At 37.3% G+C, this 24,146-nt stretch overlaps 2 protein-coding genes across 2 annotated transcripts; one reads left to right on the top strand and one right to left on the bottom strand.

Annotated features, from left to right (window-relative positions):
- The first annotated feature begins 1,269 nt into the window (after positions 1-1,269).
- On the top strand, positions 1,270-22,900 carry LOC145775113 (aldehyde dehydrogenase, mitochondrial-like). Its single transcript, XM_082586319.1, has 11 exons — positions 1,270-1,446; positions 6,426-6,530; positions 7,501-7,641; positions 14,251-14,442; positions 14,922-15,161; positions 15,487-15,589; positions 16,082-16,266; positions 19,818-19,982; positions 20,512-20,669; positions 21,123-21,197; positions 21,644-22,900. The coding sequence occupies exons 1-11, from the start codon at positions 1,318-1,320 to the stop codon at positions 21,813-21,815; spliced, it is 1,665 nt and encodes a 554-aa protein (XP_082442445.1). The 5' UTR covers positions 1,270-1,317; the 3' UTR covers positions 21,816-22,900.
- Positions 16,280-19,083, bottom strand: LOC145775114 (glutathione peroxidase 7-like). Its single transcript, XM_082586320.1, has 3 exons — positions 18,881-19,083; positions 17,248-17,518; positions 16,280-16,805 (listed from the first exon to the last, which is right to left on the bottom strand). Exons 1-3 carry the CDS (start codon positions 19,022-19,024, stop codon positions 16,645-16,647), a joined length of 576 nt encoding a protein of 191 aa, XP_082442446.1. The 5' UTR covers positions 19,025-19,083; the 3' UTR covers positions 16,280-16,644.
- Positions 22,901-24,146: the final 1,246 nt, after the last annotated feature.

The following is a 24,146-nucleotide window of genomic DNA, read 5'->3' as shown; positions in this document are numbered from 1 at the left end:
ATTAGTCAAATGAGCCAAATCCAATGCTTTGAGCAAGATTCAATTACCAGCAGATAAATTGTTCAATGGCTTGATGTGTCCATTTGAACATCACCAACACGCATTGAATCAACAAAACAAGCAATTAGTTTTTTTTAAAGAAAATGACTGATAGCATCGGAAAATATGCGGAACTGTTTGTAACGCTTGTAATCTGTTTGCACAAAACAAGCGCACAACTCGATCGAGCCTAAATTGAGACTAGTCTTGTTTTTGTACGTTAGCGACAGGAAAGACAAAATGATCAGAGCTTCCATATTGTAAGAAGTTTTGTAAAGCCTTTTTAAACGTTGCTTTTTGTTCCTGCCGATTGAATTTGAATTCTTCATTCACTCTTGTTGTAAAAAGTCTTACTTTCATACAATAACAAAACAAGAAAAATTTTCACATATTATTTTCCCGATAGTGTTGACTTTACAGAGTAAGATGTTTAGTTCATTTAGTAGTAAAAAATATTAGAACTACTCTGGCAACACTCAAATTCATAATTATGTTTATTATTCTCAGCACAAGCCAAAATACGCAACCTATCTGGGTACTTTGAATTGTTTTGCAAATACACGAATGGCAGCAAATATTTGCACAAAAAAGCTTTGTCACGAGCAAAAATGAATAATTGACAATATGATAGTACACAATGGTAATTTACATTGTTGCTATATAATTAGGCGTTCATGGGCAAAAATGATGTAAAAATCATATATTAAACTGGAACATTTAGCATATATCAAATTTTACAGTGCCTATCACAAGATGTATGTGATATTATTTTTGAAAGTGAAAAACAACTTTAGGTATTCACGTTTTGGGGGTCATATAAAACCATTAAGTCTCATGAACAATGTTTGAAAGCTTAGATTTAGACAAAGAACAAAGTACAGTATCAGTAAAGTTGATATCGTATCAACTTCTTGGTGCTTGTAAATGTATAAAAAAGTTTTTCATAGTCGCTCGTTCTAACCGAACCTTGGCAGAGTGATACACGATCTAAACAATTAAGTGATTAAAATACCAAATATTCTTCTGAAGCTGTGTTGGTTTATACGTAATAGCAAATAGAACGTATTTAGTTTCATTTGACATGGAAAGCTATTTTAAAATTACACCATAATAGGCCGCAGGTAGCCTAAATCTGTCGCTTATAGAGACCAGTTTGTAGTTTTTGTCACTCTCGTCTCTTTTGCCTCTGTTTATTCTCACACTAACGATGAAACTCATTTTTAGGAAAATTATTAGAAGCATTTTTTTTATTGTATTGTTTGCATCCCAATTCTCAACATGACATCAGCAGTAACTGAACCTCAAATGTTGCCAAGTGTTGCCAAACAAGCAACCAAACAAGCCCCTCCATGTGTCCCCTGGCCAATACCACCCCCAAATCCTCAATTGGAGATCAAGTATACGCAGGTGAGTCTTTCAATGTACTGTAGCTACCCTTTGCAATTTCACCACGCTTTGACGTTTGTTAAATGAAAGTAGCTTATGCTTTACATTGAAATCCTTTGGATGCTCTTTTTCTGAACAGACTAAAGCGGCTATAGATGCACCACCACATATATACCAATTGATTTTTTCTCATTTACTTGTATCTGTGCTAGTAGGGTGAAGGGAGGGGTAATCGGCGTTTTTTTTTTAATTCAACCTTAGCTTTAGAATACAACAGGACATTTTAAAGCCTCTGGAATTTTTTTACATTTCCGTCCAAAACCCAAAAGCAATGCAACGGATTTTGTCATTAAACTTTTCACAGTGTCTAAAAAGTAATTTTATGATACAACATAGGCTATAACATGATTAAACGCCTACAGTTTTTAAATATAATCTACGTAAACATTTCCATGGACAGTCTGACTTTGCTGTCCGAAAAATTATTTACAGCCCGAAAGTAGGCTATTTCTATCGTAGGAAAAAAGGGTGGATAGACTAGGCCTATTATAAACGGATTACCGTCAGGGACTATTATCTGGAGTAGATTTTTACATGTAGTCTACTCTCACAAACATAATATGAGACTACAGAAAGATTCATGCACTATACGAAAAAGCAAAAAGCCTTTGGAAATTTCGAAACGGATTTTACGTGGATAAGGATTTAGTTACTTTGTTTTTTAATTTAGCCAGCTCAATGCAAAACTCGAAAATAAAACTTCGTGATTGAACTTTTTAATCTTCTGTTGAATTTACCAAGGATCGAAATGGATGCGTACTGCGATCAATACTAATCAAAGAAGTAGCGAGTAGGGTGCCGCACTAAATTGATAAATTCAAGTGTATTGTGAAGCTTTCGCTCCACAAAGGTGGTTTCGTTAGTGACTGCATATAATATTTTATCAAAGAAGGTTTGATGTTCTACTTTTGTAAGAATGATACATGTAGGCAACTTAAGCCATGCTTGTGTGGCAAAAGCTATGCAATACCCTTGGATCAATTTAATGTGGTAGCCTATTCTCTATTTCTTCAATATAAAATATGCGTATTTTTAGTACGTTGTTGCGCATGCGCGTAGTCATGCGCACAAATCGTAATGACCACTTTCCCGTGTTTTACAATGAACCAAGTCCAGAAAAACTGATTGCGGCTGTCATTCAACGTTATTAACGTGTTTTGGTGCAGTAGCAAGCAATAGTTGAACTTCAGATGACATAAACAAAAAGTGACGTCAATGCATTAAAAGGCAATTTTACGCGAAAAGTAATTTTCAGGGTAGGGGTTTTTTGGACGGAATGTTCTGTTGTATTCGAAAACCAGGGCTAAAGTATTAAACTTAACCCTCTCCCCCTCTCTCTGGTACTAGGTTATACGTTTTCTCCATATTTATACTCAGCCTTATCCAAGTAGGCTACTGTAGGTTACAATGGGTACGCCATGCATTTTCGTAGACCACACAAAAAATCTCTAAAAACGACACATTAAAAACGGCTGCAACATTGAGACATAGTATTTAAAGTTTCCAGCAAGTTTTAAAGAAATTTATTTTAAAAACAATGTGTCGTTTCTGGCTTCTTTTTATCGGCGTCAATTACTTTATGACAAATAAAAGGCAAGCGTTTGAAGCAAATCAACTCACACAATAATATTTGGATTAAGAACGCATTGGTATTGTTTATTTTGTATGATAAACCTTGGTCTACTTAAACCCACAATCAGCAAAAGCTTGACTGTTCTTCAATTCAAACGTTTTGAACCGATTAACTTTAACTCGGTTTGATTAATACAAAAATCTTATAACGCAGCTAAAGCCAATTTTTCTTAGACAATTTCAAGTTGTGTATTGATAGGAATATGTGCGCTTGGTGTGTTTCACAGATTCTCCTCTTGACAACACTAGTTGTCGCTAGTATGGTGGAATAAACAAAATTTCTCTGTGTTTGCCGTAGCTTAGTTTGCAAATGTTCAGTTCACCTGACTTTTGAAATCAGCCCGGCTTTTCAACAAAAAATGTGGGCCTACAATTATTATCGAAAACCAGAAAAAGCCAGGGTTTGCAAGCAGGTTGTAATTTCCTTGTCCTTAAATTAAACCACCAGATTTTGTGCGTTTGCAGCTACAAATCACAATTTTGCAGTCAAACTCCAGGTTTCAGAAACTTGCCCATTTTTGGTGGTGGCAGTTTGCTAATTTTTGGTTTTATCACAAACATCTTTCTTGTTAAACCGCAATATTTGAAGGTTTGTTAATGCCTGCAGGGGATGAGGTTTATTGATTAAATCAAGGTTGTGTAACTTTCGTTGAAAAAGCTAAACCCTTCCAGAAGAGACTGCACACAATAAAAAAAGGAAAGATTTCCTATCATCATTTAATGATATCAAACCACCTTCAAATTTATCTCCCATTTTTAAAGTACTGTATTTTATTCTGATGTAGTCCGAAAATTAGTATTGCCACACAATGCAAAAGTGCACCTATTTATTTCAATGTTTAAAAGTATTTGCCTGAGTAAAAACTTATTTTAATTTAGGTATCTCACCGACAGCTTTAATCACACATTTTAACAGATAAACAATTTAATGAAACTTCTACCAACACGGTAGCTCATGTTTAATGCAGGGGATATACTTTCATTTCATTACTTCAGTATAATTTTGTCGAAATTTATTTAAATCAAATATTTTAATTTGTTAAAGCCAGGTGCTTATCAAAAGTGAATATATCATGTTTCAACCCCAATATGTCAACATAACTGTCAAAGATAATTCTAGAAAACTGACATGCAGATGTGATGATTGTATAATGCAAAGCTCAAAAGTGATAAAATTTGAAAATAACCTAACAGCCATAAATTTGAATTCGCACCTTGCACGATTTAAACGCTGATCAGTCATTTTTATTCTTGATAAGGGAAATATTTTGGCAGACGAAATCTGAGTTCGATTGCTTGGCAATTTTGGAACAATGTTTTCTAACAATAAACGAACGTCTTTTCATGATGAAAACAAAACCGATTTCCAGGTGGGAAGTTTGGACTTGACTTGGTTGTAAAAAAGATATTTACCTAGTAGCCGACATCCAATAAACAGCATCAGCGGCTACAAAATAAAACATTTCATATCCAAATACGCCACACCCGTGGACACACTACGTACACATTTAGCTTAAGTTCGTTTTTCAAAAAGTGCACCAAAATGTTTTTATATCCTTCTGAAGAAAATATTTTTCGATTTGTTGCAAAATCCAACACGCCTCTTTGAGTTATGTTTTGTTTTTCCTTTTTCAATTTCGGGAAACTGCACAATTGTTTTCGCAAAACTCACTCGTCTTCGATGGCTCAGCAAACACAACCGTAGCGAGCATACAAAAGGCTACGAATTTAGTTTCCATTATAAATTTATACCAACACATGCTGCATATACTGCTGTTATTTGGTCTTATCCTCAAATCGAAAGGAGATTTTTCCATATTTTTGAATAACACATGAAGTGCAAAGCATTTTTTTGACTTGGTTTTGTCGACGAACGGTTATTAGCTGCTTCATACAAACACAATCACAGCTGAAAATCTATCTATTAATTTATAAGATTTTGCCAATATTCGACAACGCAAAGTTCTTATCACAAGTTTCGTAGCTGTATGTTTGCGTGCGATGGTCAGGAAAACCGCATACTGTGTTGCCATAACATCTCACGTTGCAGTTTTGCAGCATACTTTGGCTCGTATCAAACTCTTGTAAGGTCTTAAATCTCAGATGAATCTTATCTCGGTTTCATCTATATCCTGTAATGGGCGTTTACCAGAATAAAAAAATTGCCTGGTACCTGAAGCAACATCAAACACAAATTTCAACTTAATGTTTTTTTTTTTGCATCACTATCAACTGGATCACACTGTTTAAGTCTCAGTAGTGATACAAATATTTTGAGGTGAGTTACTCTGACAAGGTATCGTTGCATAATGAAAGAAGAGTTAATTGGTCCGATTGGTCTACTTTTGATCATTTTTTTGATCAAATGATCATCGTAAAACGAATGTACCTTCCAAACCATGGCGGTTTAGCTGTTCATCCATTATGATGCTATGCAGAATTGCTACAAAAGCAGTAAAGCAGTTTTGGAAAAACAAATGTTTCTTTGCTATTTTTGCAACAGTTGAGATAACATTCATCCTTTAAACTTCACTGACAATGAAAAATCGACTGAAATTTTAAGAACGCCATTTTTAATTTATGTCAGTGCTTTACCTGTAGAAATAATTGCAAAACAAATTCTAACTCAACACGACGTTAGATTTATATCAAAAGGTCATGATGTTCCACAAATTCAAATTGTGCCATTACTTTTTATCATACAACATTATTCAATTCACTTTGTTTTAAACTTTAGAAAAATGTCAAATGGATTTAAAAGGTTTCTAAATTAACGAATGACTGCTCTCAACGCTTGTCGTTAAAATATTGGAAAATTCTCCTTTCACGTCGGTCACTGGACGCTTTGAGATTGTTGTACCTCAACATTGCAGAGCCAATGCAAAGTTCTGCAGACGCCAGATAATGATCTTGTCGTAAGCGATGCACAAACTAGTTTAGGCGTTTACTCTAAATATTTAGTACACCACCTATCAAACCCAACTGCAAAACACAGCTTTAAAGGTCATAAGCTTTCTTATAAAAGCATACCTTGCACAATGTAATGGCATGGTGAAGTCTCCAAATGTAGAATCAATGTTTTGAAGACACACTTTGTTATTTGGGATACTTTGTGCTACAACATCACATGGGTGCTTTCCACCACTCACACGGCAATCAAGCAGCTCTCAAACGCCACCCAAGGAAAGTTTTACTACTCAAATATTCAACACGTGTGTGCCGAAAACGATTTCTAATTTTTAGTTTATTTGTTTACATTATGTTCAAGGCCATGTCGTTGCATGATTTGATCCGTTTGTATTCCACAGATTTTCATCAACAACGATTGGCATGAATCTGTCGAAAGGGAAAGTTTTGAAGACATTAATCCTGCAACCGAGAAAGTGATAGCGACACTCCCTGAAGGATCCAAGGTCTGTAAGCGATTGTTTGTTTGTAAAATAAAGTCTGTAACACATCCCACGTGTGTATAACACATTCCACAGTTAAGGATTGCTCTCCATTCAGCGGCATCTAATGAATGGAATAATTCCCCGGCAACAAGACTTCAACAATCGGAAACTTCACTCTGTCAATCTCGGTGACCGGGCCTGCATCAGTGATTCAAACTTTAAAGCTTCTACAAGTATGCGAAACTGCCAGGATAAGCTCTGCAAGAAGCTTTCCCAGTCCAAGGATAAAGATTCAATCAATCAATCCGATGTCCGACAAATTGTTCGTAAGCAATTGTTCGTAAAACGATTGTTCGTAAAATTAATCCTTCGTAAAACAATTCTTCCTAAAGCATTTTTTCGTGCATTCAGTTAAAATTTGATGTATACGGAGAAATGCTTTACGAAGAATTGTTTTACGGATTTGATTTTACGAAAAACAGTTTACGAACAATTGTTTTACCAACAATTGCTTACGAACAATTGCTTTACGAACAATTGCTTACGAACAATTTGCCTATAACCAATCAATCCATAGCTAATAGAACAGTAGCTGCTGAAAATTAATGTCTGAAAACAAATATAGGCCATTTTACAATATTAAAAATAAATTTATATGTGACGTATAGTTTGTAAACTGGATCGCAGTATCAAAAGAAAGTGCTCAACTAGAGCTAGTTTGTAAACTGAGTATTCAAGGTTCGAAAGTTTGAAAGCTTTTTATAACATACTGGTACGCTGACTTTTTTTGTTGTTGTTTGGGAAAGACAGACTTACTACTTATAGTTTATAGAGCAAAAATACTTACAAGAATTGAGATAAAATGTAATTGCGGCTTGGCTGCCTTGTCAAAAGCTTAGGCATGAGGTCTGCTGCACGACATTTACACTGACTGAGTGAGACTGGGATCCCTTTTTACAAACAGTTAGTTAATAGCCTGCTACTTTATCAGGCTGACGTGGACAAAGCTGTGGAAGCTGCAAAAGCTGCCTTTGAGCGAGGATCTGCTTGGAGAAAAATGGATGCATCAGACCGTGGTGTTTTATTGAATAAACTTGCAGATCTCATCGATGCCAACAAACACTATCTTGCAGTAAGTTAGCTACAGTGGAGTAACGAAATGAAGCTTCAGGGCCATAATTTTATTCCAGTGTTAAAACATATTTGGTTTTATTTCTTTATTCGGAGTAAGCAACCGCCTCACATTCTACTTTCAGTTAGCAAGTGTTCCGCTATTACATTGATTCAACGTCTGCAGATATAAAAACAATGAGTAACAAAATACCTCCTGGTTTGCTTAGTCTCCGTTCACTTTTTACTTTGTTCAGCAGAAATTCATGTTTTTTTGAAAATCCCTTCATCTTAAAATGGTAGGATACCATTTCTGCCTTTAACATTTTATCTTTTCACTACTTTTTGTTGGATCAGTTTTTTCTAACAAAACTCAATCCAATCGGGCGATGTATCCAGCGTGGGTTTGATGTCAAAAAGACAATCTCTGAAACCTTGTGTGAACTGATGTTCGAAATATAACATGAACTAATGATGAGTCCAGTTTCAGCATCAATTGCTAGAGACTTTTTGCCTCCTTATCTCTTACTTACGACCCTAGTTGTGTGGTATTGTGTGCAATTCGACACTGGATATAATACTTTTAATAGTTTGAAAGATTTTAAAGTTGTTCTAATTTCAGACTAACTGCGTAATTGTAACAAACTATTCGGAGAGTATGTATATTTTAAAATAAATGTCAAGAATCCTTACTGCTTTGAAATTGTCATCACACAAAATTACCTTGGGGCTGGTGCCTAAGCATCATGCAAACCCCAACCTTCGCAAAACTTACTTCAAATTACATCCATGTTGCCAACAACGTGAGCTAATTTATCTCGTAGTCTTATTGATAGTCAATATTGTTCAGCATGCTACTGATGGATATTTTCTAATACAAACCAGTATTGCAATAAATTGAAATGTGCAAAATACAAAAGCCTACATAGCAAACGGTTCTGTGTCTCACGCCCTAAACTACCAGCTGTTGGTAAAACATATTTCCATCATCAGCAACAAATTTATTTTCGGCCACAGTTGAAGGGTGGTCATTGTTTCTACGTTTTATCCCACGGAGTATTTTTGCGTGTCACCCGCAGGGTGGCATTCAATTAGCAGGAAATTCAAGAAATGGTTGAAAGAAGTAGTTAAACATTTTGTGTTTGGAAACGTACAGTAGTTGCCAGTCGACTGCTCAGATTTGCAATCAATGCAATTGCTTGCGGGGTGTCTTGGTTTGGTTTGTTGTCGTAGCGAACCTTGTATGCTATTTAGTACATCATTTTGGTCATGCTTTACATTTTATGTTGTATCATGTTTTAACGTTTGTGTTTTGTCGCTTCTACCTTTTTCAGTCCCATGCAATGTTATGGCAAGTAGGCAGGGGCGCCGGAACGGTTTTTGACTGGGGGGCAAGATTATGAAAAAAGGGCACATTTGTTGCTGAAAGGCCAATTTTTTTTAAAGTTTTAAGATAAGATATAGCAATAATGCTCATCATCGAGTAATGATAGACTACAAGTGTCCGGTATGCAAAGAACAATGGCACGGGAGGGCATCATGTAATGTTATGATGATGTAAGCTAATTACCTATTGTGATACAGAATTTTGTGTTCTGAATATTATTTTGAGGCAGAAATGAAAGATTATACTTAGAGTAAAAGCTAAAATTGTTATCATCATCAGTCGTCATCTCCGCCTGCGGCAGATTGCACATCAACATGGCTTATTTGCTTCCAAGAGTGGCGATTTTGAGCCAACTCGCCCAGTGTCGTCAAGTTGAGTCCGGTCCATGATTGAATGTTGTCTTGTGTCACGATTTCTTTCTATCTCTTACCAGGAAAAAGACTTGGAAAGGTTCAATGACGTAGTTTAATGGGTCAAGCCGAAAAGCAGTCAATTAAATTTCGGATAATTCTACTAGCGAAATGATAATCTGACTTCTTGAAGAACTTTAACGAACGGCTTCTCAAATAACTCTAATTTCTGCATCAACTACCAATCCACAACTCATAGCACAACTCTCATAACCAACACAATAATAATCATCATAAAAATATCTCAGAAATGTAATAATACAAACTACACCACTATTTATATAGTTGGTTGTTCAGTCCAGTAACTTCGAGAAGGCCACGTAGTGTTGCATCACACGAACTCATCGTCGGTCACGTAGCATTTAAATGTAAACAACAGAAATCTCTAGAATGTCACGTAGGGCCGAAGGTTGTAGAAAACACGTTACATAATACAGATTTCGTCATCAGAGGTTACTTTAGGTCAATACCCGATAATAACATACCGCTCAAGAATTCCATAATGAAAACAGCACATTCTGTCAAGACGCAAAGCAGCCCGACGCGAGGCTTTGCACATTGATTGTGACACACGCCCCCCCTTAGAATATTGTTGCAAACAATATGACAACACAATCAATACAAAACACACTACAAAACAATTAATTACTCAATAAAACAGTTCTCATAAGTCCATCGTTGCATGATCTACCAACGATAGCTTTACTCAAAACAATAGTCACGTTTTCGGCGAAAGTCTCCAACGTCCTCAACATCTTCAGTGCATCGGCGAGCAAGATGACCCATTTTCCTACATCGGAAACACCTCCTCTCCGGACAGTCCTTGGCTAGATGACCTTCTTTATGACAATTGTAGCAAGCCTTTTCACCAAAAGGGCAGCTCCTGGCTATGTGTCCAATCTCCCCACATCGGTAGCAGTGGTTGTCACGGCAACGTCTATTTTCCGAATGTCCGCCGTCAGCAACGCACTCCCTGGCAAAATGTCCGCGTCTACCGCATCTATAGCAAACTCCAAATGGTCGTCGCCTGCCTCTTCTCCTCGGTTCATCGCGCTCGTAATATCCGTCATCGTGAGATCGTTGCTGATTATCTACAGAACAATCTCGAGCAAAGTGATCATTCTTGCCACAAGAATAACAAGTAACTTCAGAATTTCTCTCAATAACATTTCCGATTATAAGATCAACTAAAGATTTTTGTAAACATAACGCTTTCACAGTCCCACTACAATATGGAGTTTCGATATATATCTTCGCTAACGGTCCTTGGATTGAAGTGTTATTTATCGACATCACAATTCCAGTTTTTCCCGTTAACTGATTATCTTTAACCAAATCTCTCCTCACTATTATACCCGTAGAACCAGAATCACGTAAAACTTTTACCTTTTTGTTTCCAACTTTTCCATCCACTACTGGCAGGTAATCTTCAGGTATTATTTTTCCGCAAACATCTTCATCCGGTTTCTCCTCGTCAAGCTTGGGTTCAGGAATCATTAACGCACAACCGCATCGATAAACGTCTGTGTCTTTATCTTTTCCAGACTGATTGGGTAGGGAAAACGACTTGTCCTTGCATTCCTTCGCTTCGTGTCCTTGCCTATTGCAACGATTGCACCACTTCCTCGATTCCTGATGATTTCTGTTAGTCTTCTTCCGGCAGTTAACAGACTTATGACCTAAGCCATTACAATTAAAACAACGTACTTCTCTTGGAACAGCACCTCCTTTAAAATTATTTGTTTGCTCCTCGTCATCATCGCATGACAACGTCTCTTCAGTCGACAACTTCTCATCATGAGCAACTAAGTACTGTTCCGCCACACTGGCTATGTCTTCTAGAGTCTTTGGACTTCTCTCCATTAAATAAACAGACAGATCTTTTGAACATGAATCTGTGAATTGTTCCTTAACTATAAGGTTTGCCAATCCGTCCAATGATTGTTCGGCCCCCGAAAGTTCAAACCATTTTAACAAAAGGTTTCTTAAACGTTCAATAAATTGACCTGGGCTTTCGTGTTTTTCAGGCTTTGCCTCACGGAATCTTTGACGGTATCCATGCTCGGTAAAATTGTATCGCTTTAACAGAGCTAACTTCAATCTATCGTAGTTCATGGCTTCTTCTTGCGAAAGTCTTGAATATACATCAAGAGCTTGTCCCGATAATAACATGCTTAACTGGGTAGCCCACGTCGACTTCTCCAATTTGGCTATTGTAGCATATCTCTCAAATCTTAACAAATAACTATCCAACTCATCTTTTTCTTCAACAAATGATGGCAAATCTGGACGTCTAACTTGCGCCACAATAACATCTCGAGCATTATCATTAGTAGAATTAGATCGCTCACCAATGTCCAGCTTTTGTCTTTCTAATTCAAGTTTTAACTTTTCCAATTCATATTGCGCTCTTCTTTCTTCAGCTTCTGCTTCGTACTGCCATTGAGCACGTTTTTCTTCAGCTTCTCGTTGTGCTTGTTTTTCTTCAGCTTCAGCTTCGCGCTGCGCCCGCTTCTCCTCTGCTTCGCGCTGCGCCCGCTTCTCCTCTGCTTCAGCTTCAAGTTGTGCTCGCTTTTCCTCAGCTTCTAGTTCTGCTTTCCTTATTTCACGAGCAGCTCTTCTATCTTCTCTTTCGTCAGCTTCTCGCTGAGCATTTTGGTCCATTATCTTGTGATACTCTTCTATCACAAACTGAGACTTCTCATTACCAGTCAGCCCCATTCGTTCAGCCATGCTCCCTAAGTCTTCAATCATCTCATGTTTGACAGTATCCGCCATCTTGACATTAATTTATTATTCTTTCAATAAATCTTCGATATTCTTCGGTTTTTCGGTTAATTTTTTCGGTTTATTCCCGGACGAGCCCCCAGAATGTCACGATTTTTTTCTATCTCTTACCAGGAAAAATTGATTGATTGATTGATTGAATCTTTATCCTCGGACTGGGAAAGCTTCTTGCAGAGCTTAATCCTGGCAGTTTCGCATACTTGTAGAGGCTTTGAATCACTGACGCAGGCCCGGTCACCGAGATTGACAGAGTGAAGTTTCCGATTGTTGAAGTCTTGTTGCCGGGGAACTATTCCATCCATTAAATGCCGCTGAATGGAGAGCAGTCCTTAACGTGCGTTGCTCAAGCGCACACCCCGAGAGTCGAACCAGCGCAGCTTGATCTTGAAGCTTCTTCGTTCCAGAAGTGACGCGCTAACCAATTGAGCTATCGACTTGGAAAGGTTCAATGACGTAGTTTAATGGGTCAAACCGAAAAGCAGTCAATTAAATTTCGGATAATTCTACTAGCGAAATGATAATCTGACTTCTTGAAGAACTTTAACGAACGGCTTCTCAAATAACTCTAATTTCTGCATCAACTACCAATCCACAACTCATAGCACAACTCTCATAACCAACACAATAATAATCATCATAAAAATATCTCAGAAATGTAATAATACAAACTACACCACTATTTATATAGTTGGTTGTTCAGTCCAGTAACTTCGAGAAGGCCACGTAGTGTTGCATCACACGAACTCATCGTCGGTCACGTAGCATTTAAATGTAAACAACAGAAATCTCTAGAATGTCACGTAGGGCCGAAGGTTGTAGAAAACACGTTACATAATACAGATTTCGTCATCAGAGGTTACTTTAGGTCAATACCCAATAATAACATACCGCTCAAGAATTCCATAATGAAAACAGCACATTCTGTCAAGACGCAAAGCAGCCCGACGCGAGGCTTTGCACATTGATTGTGACAACCATCCATCGTTTTGACAACCATCGTTTTGGTTGTCTGCCACGTTTTTTTTTTCCTTCTACTTTGCCTTCTGTGCAAACTTTGCTGATTCCGAATTGTGATTTTTTAGTGTGGCCGAACAGTTTTAAAACTTTTGATTTTATTATTGCTGCAATTGGATGTAGTTTTGTCATAGTTAGAAGATCTTCTATTTTCGTGTGATCAAGTAACCTTTTGTTGATCATGCTTCTCATGATGTGATTTTGGAAGGTAGTGAGTTTTTTCATTGTTGATGATGTCCAATTTACGCATTCTAGACTGTTATAACGTATTGCAAATTGTTATATCGTATTGCAAAATGTGCAGTAGCTTACATGATATTAAAAGGGCACCATTGCCCCCCCTGTCCCCCCATCCACAGAGAAATTGAGGGCAGGGAGGCAACCCCGTTTAGCTCAGTAGTTACGCGCCCGGCTCAAGATTACACGGCGCTGGTTCAACTCTTGGGGTGTGCGCTTGAGCAACGCATTTTAGGACTAATCTCCATTCAGCGGCAGCTAGTGAATGGAATAATTCCCCGACAACAACAATCGGCAAACTTCGCTCTGCCAATCTCGGTAACCGGCCCTGCGTCAAAAGCCTCTACAAGCATGCGAAACCACCAGGAATAACCGATCAAGGCTTTGTCAGTCCGAGAATAAAGATTCAAAACCAAACCAATCAAATCAAAACCAAACCTAGAAAAAAATCCCGGATCTCCATATGAATCAAAAGCTTACGGCCATAGGCTAACATATAGCCTACAAGTTAACAATGAAGCTTTGAAATTTCTAGGGAAAGTTACTATAGGTGATGAACTTTTAAATTTAAATTCAAATGGTTTAAAAAGAATTTATGTTTTTGTTGCTTTTTCAGATTCTGGCATATTCACCAACGTAGCCTATTAGCCTATAATTTTTTTTTTTTTTTTAAATTAATTTTTTTGTAGACCAATGTTACTTTAAAAAAACGTTACAACTACCTTTCAGAATGTATGAATGAAATTCTGGACTACAGTGAAATTGGGCCACAATAACTCGTTTTATATTTTTATAGTGTTTGGAGACACTGGACAGTGGTAAACCGTACATGCACGCGTTTTTCATGGACACGACAGGAATATCAAAACTTCTGAGATACTACGCCGGATGGACTGACAAAATTCATGGAAAGACTGTTCCTGTTGACGGTGACTATCTCAGCTACACTATAGTGCAGCCTATGGGTGTCTGCGGACTAATCTTGCCGGTGAGTTGACTATTATTATACCAAACATCTAAATCCAGGTACCGTATAAATAATACGGTACCGGATTTAGGTGTTTTTGTGAATTTTTTAATTTGAGATTATGTCTTGACCAGTCAACAAGGGGTAAAATAACTCGTTCTTTTTGTTGAAATAAAAGTGGTTTTTGGCAAATCAATATTGGATCGATATTGTCCCACAATTGACAAATCCAGTCTAAACAAGTTGTAGGGTAATTAGTAGTTCATCTTCGGGATGTAGGCTACGACTGAGTCAAGTACTTTCAGAAATACTCAAAAAGTTTCCTGGACTCGATTCTAACATGCTGAAGAGACTCAGTCTGATAATTTTATATTAAGCTGGCCTACATTTGGGTTAAACACATTTTTTAAACTACAACTAACCTACAACTAGGCTATCTATGTATTTCAGCGACCAACAACAATACTTATTACCTTGAAAATAAATTGTTTTATATTTAGTGGAACATGCCGTTGATATCACTGGGGATGAAGATTGGTGCAGCCCTTTGCTGTGGAAACACTGTTGTGGTAAAACCAGATGAGCAAACCCCTCTTACAACTCTCTTCATTGCGTCACTGACAAAAGAAGCTGGGTTTCCGGCAGGGGTGTTCAACGTTGTGACTGGAGGCCCAACAGCAGGGGAGGCCATTGTGAAGCACGAGGATGTTCACAAAGTGTCTTTCACCGGATCGATTGAGGTTAGTTTGCCTCACTAACATGTAATAGCTTACTTGAGGAATTAATTACCGTAATAGCCTTGTTTTTCAATATTGCAAAAAATACATTGGACCAGAGTAGAGTTGACTAAGCAAAAAGTGAGGCGACAGTTGGCTATTTGAACTATATGGAATTATGAATCACAAGAGAAATTGTTTTGAGTTCTAGTTACGTAATTAGCCTACAGGGCAAAGTTTGAAATGACTTGTTTTTATTTTTACACCTTTCCTGATTAGGTTCAATGTATAAAAAGATAAAACGTCGCAAGTCGAATTCAAAACTAACTCTTATATTTATCACCTTTAGGTTGGTAGAAAAATTAAGGAATCATCATCCAAAACAAACCTAAAGCGCCTAACACTGGAACTGTCCGGAAATTGCCCTAATATCGTGTTTGCAGATGCTGACAGTAAGTGTTCCATCTTTAGCCTGCAATGAGTGAACCACTTGTAGGCCGTGGCATAGCGCAGCGGATAAGGCGTTGGATTTCCAATAATGGAAAACATAGTTTGACAGTTCACCCTGTTTGTTAATAAACACCGCTCACCTCTATCCTGGTTGAAATAAATTGGGTGGGCATAGTAGCTGAAAGAAAGGCGGCCGAGAGAAAGGAACTAACCACCATACCAACATCTCTCTCATACTTTCGTCAGTGCCGAAGGCTTAGAATGATGAGAACCTAATCTTCTCATTTCCCGAGGCTCAATAACTGGGAATATGACAATCTATTGTAGAAGCGTAGGTGTGCATTGCATGCAAATAGCCTCTTAGTTTAGAATAGGCTGCTATGAGTTTCCACCTACGTTAATTACCATGTGATGTGACGTCAGCGTTCAATCGAGGCGTGGAAACAACGCTGGAACGATCGGCCGATTGATTGGCCGATTGATTTCTGTTTCAGTTGATTATGCCGTCGAACAATCCCACCAGGCTGTGTTCATGAACCAAGGACAGATGTGTACAGCAGGAGCAAGGACATTTGTGCATGAAGACATTTATACCGAGTTCGTCCAAAAAAGTGTTGCCAGAGCCTCAAAGAAGATGGTTGCTGACCCCTTCCAAATATACTCCGAACAAGGACCTCAGGTAAAATAATTCAAAATGTCTTCAATGGAAATGTAATTTTCCAACAACAAAAAAGTAAACAAGATTTTAATAACGAAAAACGACCGAATGAATAAAGTCAACAAATAGTACAAATTAATGCTGAGTATTGTAGGATAGTGGTGAATGCCAAAAAACAACACACACTTAAAGAGCATGATACTTAAATTTGGGCAAAACATATCTGGAAGCAGTTACTTGACTTATAAGAGCGACTTGCTTCTTGCTTTGCTGTGGTGCATGGTCAAGCGTTTTTATAATGCTGCTGTGTTAGAGTATATCGTGCTTTAGCTTCATTTAGTAGAATTCTTTGTTTAAAATCATTAACTACAGTAAATGCTTCACAAGGCTTTGTAAAGCTTACAGTTCATTGTGATCTAATTTCGCTTTTTTGATCTCCCCCAAAATGTCTGGTTTTATGTCGTCTACTTGGATTCTCGGGCCCCATGCATTTACAACGTTCCCGTCAGCATCAATCAAATATTTCCAGAAATTCCACGTTGGCGTTTTTCCAGATTTTTCTAAATATGGTGGAACATTTTAAATCATTTGCAATGTTTCACGTTTAAGTTGCAATAAAACTAAATATTGCTCAAGAGTTTAAATGTAGACAATTTTAAAAAGTAAGTACAGCAACTGTACGTAAATCAAATAATTGTCTAACACGATGGTAAACAAGGTTTCTCAAAGAAATAAATTACATAATATTTCAAAATTTGACTAGGAAAATAGCTGTTGAGGATATATTATACTGTAGTAAAAAATGATACGGAGTAGGCTTAAGTTAAGAGTGAAACTTCAAAATATCTGCGTTAGTAGGCTATTGTATGGTGAAGCAAATATTTGCTGACTCATAAGCGAAAACACGACTTTCTAATCAAACTAAAAGCCGGTGAAAGGTAAAATGCAATAAAAAAACGAACGAGATCACAAAAATGCTGAAAACTAGCAAGTGATGATTACCTGCAAGAAAGCGAAAAGCTGCATGGGCACTTCTGTCCGTCACATCCAGCTTAGAAAAAAGTGGAAAAGCAGCTCCGTAACCTTCTCTAGCGAAATTTTCGATGTCGTTATCTTCATGTGGCTCTTGCTCTCCAAATTGGTTGCAAGGAAACCCAAGAACTGTAAACGGCTCCTTCTTTTTGACAGCAAGGTCATCGTACAGAGCTGTTAGCGCCTTGTAGTGATCATCAGTATATCCGCACTCACTGGCTAAGTTGACTACCAGCGACACCTAGGGGAAAAGTACAAAGAATTTGACATTAGAAGTATTTTAAAACAACAGTCTTTTAATAAGGCGTAAAATCAACTTTTGTGTTCTTCATGTTCATCTTTGACTTGGCCATAAACAAGCTTCACACATGATGATTTAAGAAAATGCATTCAATGTATTTTAAAGCGATTTTAAGGTAGTTGTCAGACTTAATATACAAGAGTGTTACAAGTGTAAAAGAAGTTCAACTAAAGTGCACGAAATTACAAACATTAGATTGAAAAGAGGTTTTCGCAGTCTGAGAAAAATATATCTTCACGGCAATCCAATATTAACCACTACAATGTAATGCACTGCGTTTTGACTCAGCCAGCAAATCGATGGTTTATTTGTTTGCTGGGGAATGTTGGTTTCCCACCGCAGAAAACAAAAGTTACCAGTATACTTAATACTTATTTGAATAAACTATCAGCCTAAACTTGGCACCATTACTCCGAAGACCAATAACAAAGCAAGAAGCGCTTCACGCTTCTATCAAAGATGAAAGAGGAACGAAATTTCTCAAGAAACTTACAAAACTTCTTCAACCAATCATGAGAAAGGGCTAAAATGCAAAATTACTTAAGGTGTTTTTGAGTGTATAATGAAAATTCCAAAGCTTAGAGGTATGGACTTAAGCATATCTTTCTGCGATGAAAAATAGCCAATAGGCTTATGTTGTTTTGATGGCGTATGAGCGATCTTTCCAAGCTAGATTGTAGGGCAGGAAATCTTCAGCCACTCGGCAGTCTCGTCGTCCAGGACCCTCAGACCATGCGCACCGTGTGGAGGCCGGTGGGTTAGGCAATAGTGGATGACATGGTCTGCGGTCTATTCCGTGGCACCACACTCGCATTCTGATGAAGGAGCCAGGCCCCACTTGTGCATGTCCGAACGAAAGCGGCCGACGCCAGTTATTTTGAACAACAGTAATGAGTTGAAAATTCCAAATCCAATTTCAGTACCAAAACCGCTGTTAATCGAAATTACTTTTTTCTGCTCACAATTGCGGAGAAGCCTACTTCCTGCTTTGTGACTGGAAAGTAACTTGAAAATGCGAGTGTATTTCACAACCGTATTGTAGGGAACAACAGCTACCATAGCAAGTGGCGACTCTGCTATAAATTCGGTTTCCGGAATTTGCAGTATTGAAGGTCATTGGTTTAACCAAACAAGCTAGCCAACTTTGCTGTTCAAATTGAATTACACATCCAAAACAGACTTGCCATATCTTAGGTGCTAGCTTTGGTAACAGGCTAACAGCACATCATCATTACGATCAAACACAGTGTAGAAAGCAATATTTAGTCCCAATTGCTTTGTTTTAATAACAACTTGACCTACCTTTCCTTTATATGAATTTAGAAATTCTTCTTCTCCTCTGATATTTTTCACTTTGAAACCATAAAACCCATCTTTTTCACTGACTGTTTCACAGGCAAGAAGTGCCAAGGCAGCTGTAACACACACCACCCAACTGCTTGCCATTTAGATTTGACTTGTTTCTGTTCTACAAAACAACTCAGTTGAAGCTCCTGAAGAAAGTCTTCTTTGACACAACCATTGTAAATTTGTTCAATTGCTTTTTTCACTTTTTGAAGAGTTTGCCTTTTTTCGTTTTCTTTTACGCTTCAGCAGTCTCTCTTCAAATGAAAAAGAAAATAGCGAGCAGTAGCAACATTATGGCAATCAAGGAAAACTACTGAACAACATAAAACAAACGTAATTTTACTAAATTAAGTTTGTTTTGTGTTGTTCAGTAGTTTTCCATGATTGTTACCTCATGGAAAACTAATAAATGTTGCTACCTCTTGCTATCTTGTCTTGTGACCACACTCCGCACTGTTTATAACAGGGAAAAAGAAAAGTCTGAAGAAACGTGCTAATTTTTTTCTCAGTCAGCAAATAAGACGTCTTTTGCAACGATTCAACGTGTGTGGACATTGAATCATTGTGAAATATGACTGAACAAAATTACATGATATAAGCAAACCTGAGCAAAATTAGAAGCCACACTACCATCAATATTGTAGAAGTAGAGTGAAAAATAAATACTCAAATCTTTGTGCATTTCTCATAGCTGTGCCTCACCAGAATGTAGACTAAATAAAATGTCATTCAGAAACTTTAAATTTACGTTGTTCAACATACAACATACAGTAGTTAAAATAAAAAAAGGCTGAAACAACTTGGAATAATGAAACTAAAAACAATATTTTGAGAAGTACGACAAAGCTCTCATTTTTTTGAATAATATTTATTCTCAATCTTCTTTCAACAGATAAGTCGGAAACATTTCGATCATGTCATGAGTTTTATTGAGTCGGGAATCGCGGAAGGCGCAACATTGGAATGTGGAGGAAAAAGACAAGGCGAAAGGGGATATTATATTCAGCCCACAGTTTTCTCAGATGTTGAAGATCATATGCGAATTGCTAAAGAAGAGGTAAAATGAGTAAGCTATACTAAAACTTATACGTGGACTACAAACAAATTGATTAAACGAATAGTTCAAAAATCACTTTCTTGAATTGACACTAACGTTGACTTTTGTTATAAAATTTTGCCCCACCACAACGTTGGCTCTGAATGGAGCTTCTGGTGCGATCTTCCAATAATGATCAAACTTAAAACGAATACAGTAATGATCTAACTAAAAGCAAATGAGTACATCTATCCTGCACTTATTTGCTATGTGGGTCCACTTACTTGGATTTTGATCCGCAATAAATTCAGGAGGCAAAAAAAAAAACGAAAGTCAGCAACACAATTCTGAACAATTGATCTGAATCGCCATGTCTGAACTCATTATGACAGCCTAGCCTGCAAATTACACTGTACCGTATATCTTCTTAAAGGTAGAATTGACTTTTTTAGTATACGCCTCATTACTTATCATGTTATTTACAATTTTCGAATCGCTGTAACCTTGCGAAAACACGCTAAACAAATTAGATGACTTTTTTGTTATTAAGATTTTCGGACCTGTTCAATGCATTTTCAAATTCAAAACGGTGGAAGAAGTTGTGAGAAGATCAAACAATACCGAATTTGGATTGGCTGCAGGCATTTTTACAGGGGATGTTGGAGCAGCATTGGAGATGGCCAAAGCTTTAGAGTCAGGGACAGTTTGGTAAGCCTCGGCCAGATCTATCATGCAGTATTTTACCAGAGCTTTATAGCCAGAATACGGCATGGTTGAATTTCCAAATTCTGGGTTTTGTAAATTGGTATTTTCAGCAGGAAAAGTTTAATTGCTTGGGAAGACTGTTTTCTCAATTTATGAAATTTTTCTGGAACTTTCAAGCCAAGCTGATTATAGGAAACAAATTATTGATATTAAAAACTATAGTGGCTCTAGCAGTTAAAAACTTTTTCAACTGAAACTTTGTAAGACCGACGTTTGAACGTTACACACTGGCTTTGATCTGGATACTTGACATTGAAGGGCAAACGCCATATCTGACATAACTTTATTGTTGTAGGCTACTGCGTTAGCAAAAGCTTTTCACAGTTATCACAGTCACAGTTTTTAAGTTTACCTTTTATTATTATTCGAGCTTTTAAAACTTTTCTACATTTATAGGATCAACTGCTACAACGCATTTGCTGTACAGAGCCCGTTTGGAGGACTGAAGTTATCTGGACAAGGCAAAGAAATGTAAGGCAACAAACTTGACGACTCATTTTTATTTTTTGAAACTGCAACCTGTTACTAATATTTTTTTAAACAACTGCAATAGCTAAGTGGAGCTACAGCATGGGCCCAGTGCATGTAGGCTATCTGTGGCACCAAGCCTGAAACAGCAAACCATCTTCTTGTGTGCCCTCAAGCAGGCCCGGATTTAGAGGGGACAGAGGGTGCAGGTGCAGAAAAAAAAATTTGCACGGAGCCCCCGATCTAACAGTGCCCCGGGTCCCCCATCAGCTAAATGCGGCCCTGCACTCAAGATACCACCTAGTGTAGCAAGTGGGATATTTAAATATACAACTCCGTCGCAAAAGACGTGTCGATCTGTGGTGTATCAACCAAACTTAAAAGGCTCGATAGAAGAAGATGTTTTTTTTCTCTTTTTTTAGATTTGATCTAATAATGTTTTGTTTCAGGGGAGAAGAAGGCTTGAAGGAGTTCTCTGACATCAAAACCATCACATTGAAACTTCCCCAACTCCAGAATTTGTCGTTCAAATCCACCGCAGTGACACAATACAGTGCCACAGCCATTTCTCCTGCTGATGACGATTGTAGCAAGTCAGACATAAAACTAAATTCCACGTGAACAGTGCGCTGATTTAGTTGCTTTTTCATGATTTGGATCATTTTCATCTACAGTTTGTTTTTGTTACTCAAGCTGTACAACACTACGAAAAAATGTTGCATTTTTATACAGATTTCTTATCAAGTGCAGTAAAGACATACAGACTTGTCTTACTCTCGTTGCGAGGTGTGCTCTGTGAGAAATGAAAGGAAGCAACTTAAATAAGTGGCCTACTTTTTTCATTTTAGCTTCTATTTATTTTCATTCCAAAATGCAGCGATATCACATCAACAGATTTACAGAGCAATCGTTACGCGCGGAAGAAATCTTCTTGTGTATAGTCTTTGAAAAATTGTTTATTATGCTTTGGAAGTTTCAGCTCGTTTTTCATTCATTGTATACTAGAAAGACTAATACATGCAAATTTGTAGTTTTCTAATTTTTTGTGCCTTTTTGAAACAAAGTTTCGCGTAGCTTACATACCTTTTATATTGTAACATTTTTATAACTGGGTTTTGATTTGAAAAATACTTTAGTATATGCAAGACATTTTTACACCTACCCTTAAATAATTGTTCTCTTAAGTTAACCAGAACAAAACAATTATCACACATAAAAGTGGATATTTAAGTATGTTTAGCTTCAGTGAAGCACGTTGTTTTTGTAAATAAAGATCGTTCCAATTTCGTTTACGCATTGTTGGGTTTATTGACCATTGAAGCTTTTGAAACCGTGGTTCTGATGAGCACGGGTTGCTGAACTGAGCGCAAACATCGTTGCAATTCATTGTATCGATTCAATTGATTCAACGTCTACAGATGTTCAATCAATGTAAAAATGGCAGATTCAACGTCTACAGACGTTCAATCAATGTAAAAATGGCGGATTTTGCTGTCTGAGTATGGGTTGACATCAAAAATAAACCGAAAATAAAACCAGAAGATTGACATAATGAAAAATGAGTGCCACAATTAATTTCCGTGTTGCCAAATATTTTTTGCATATTGTCTGACCAGTTTTATTATACATGTGTAATTTGTGTATTATTTTATCGCTTTCTGACGTGTATTTTATTTGCTGTGTGTTGCGAACAAGAACGTAACAAACCGAAACTTACGTCATTGTTTACAAACAAAAAGAGTCTTCGAAAAGAAACCATGAATATAGTTTCGGGAGAGAGTTTGCTTTTTTATACCAAAGGCAGGCAAGACACAACAATACCACAGGGTTGAGCCGCACAAGACGTCTCCTTATTAAATACCGCAAAAATGTCATCAATGTACCGTATAGGTATTTAATAAGGAGACGTCTTGTGCGGCCTTTTTGGAATTGCTGAACTCTCAACATAAAGACATCAAATTTACAATTGAAAAAGCACGCGAAACTTTGCCTTTTTTGGACGTTGAAATTAAAATTAATGCTACCGAATTTGATACTTGGGTTTGGCGCAAACCAACCCATACTGGTTTGTTTTTGAATTTTGATGCACTATGCCCATCGAAATGGAAATCTGGTCTGATCATGTGCCTATTAGCTCGGGCTAAAATGATTTGCTGTAATGATGCTCTTTTTAATATTGAAACAGAGAAATTAAAACAAATGTTCTATAACAATGGTTATCCAAAATTATACTTTGAAAAAATATTGAATCGCTTTATCTTCACGAATTCCGACCAACAAGAAAAGGCTGAAAATGAGTTAAATATGAAGCATTGTTTGTCCATTCCGTTTGTGGGAAAAGATTCTAAAACGTTTGCTCGCAAAATCGGACAGTTTATGAAAAGTAAATTTGATGTGGACGTTTTTCCTGTTTATAAAACATTCAAAATCAGTTCGTATTTTCAACTAAAGTCCCAGACGCCTTCGCCTCTCTGTTCAAATGTCGTATACAGTTTTACATGTCCGTGTGATTCGGCATTGACATACATCGGTATGTCCACCAGACATTTGACCACGAGAGTACGGGAGCATTTGAACTTTAGAGACTTAAAGAAAAGTGCCATCAAAGACCATATTATGGAGTGTTCCTTTTGCACAAATCGAAAATTCTCTGCTGACTCATTTAAAATTTTACGCAAAGGCAAATCCCAATTTGACACAAAAATTCAGGAAGCGCTATTAATCAAACGCTACAACCCAAATTTAAACAAACAATTATTTGCTGGCGGCGCGTCCATTCTACTAAACATTTACTAAGTTAGATGGATCACGTTCCCTGTGGTGCTAATTCGTTTGTAGTCATGTTGGTTGCCTTTTTCTAATGTAATTTTCTTTTCCGTCCGTCTGTTTGTTTTCCACACTATTGCTTTTAACCGCTGCGTATTTCTTGATGCTTACAATTAGTTAGCTAGT

This window comes from Aplidium turbinatum, chromosome 8, assembly GCF_918807975.1.
Source record: "Aplidium turbinatum chromosome 8, kaAplTurb1.1, whole genome shotgun sequence".
In the NCBI taxonomy this organism is placed as follows: domain Eukaryota; kingdom Metazoa; phylum Chordata; class Ascidiacea; order Aplousobranchia; family Polyclinidae; genus Aplidium; species Aplidium turbinatum.
Note: the sequence above shows the minus strand (reverse complement) of the source record. Positions and strands in the feature narration are given on the sequence as shown.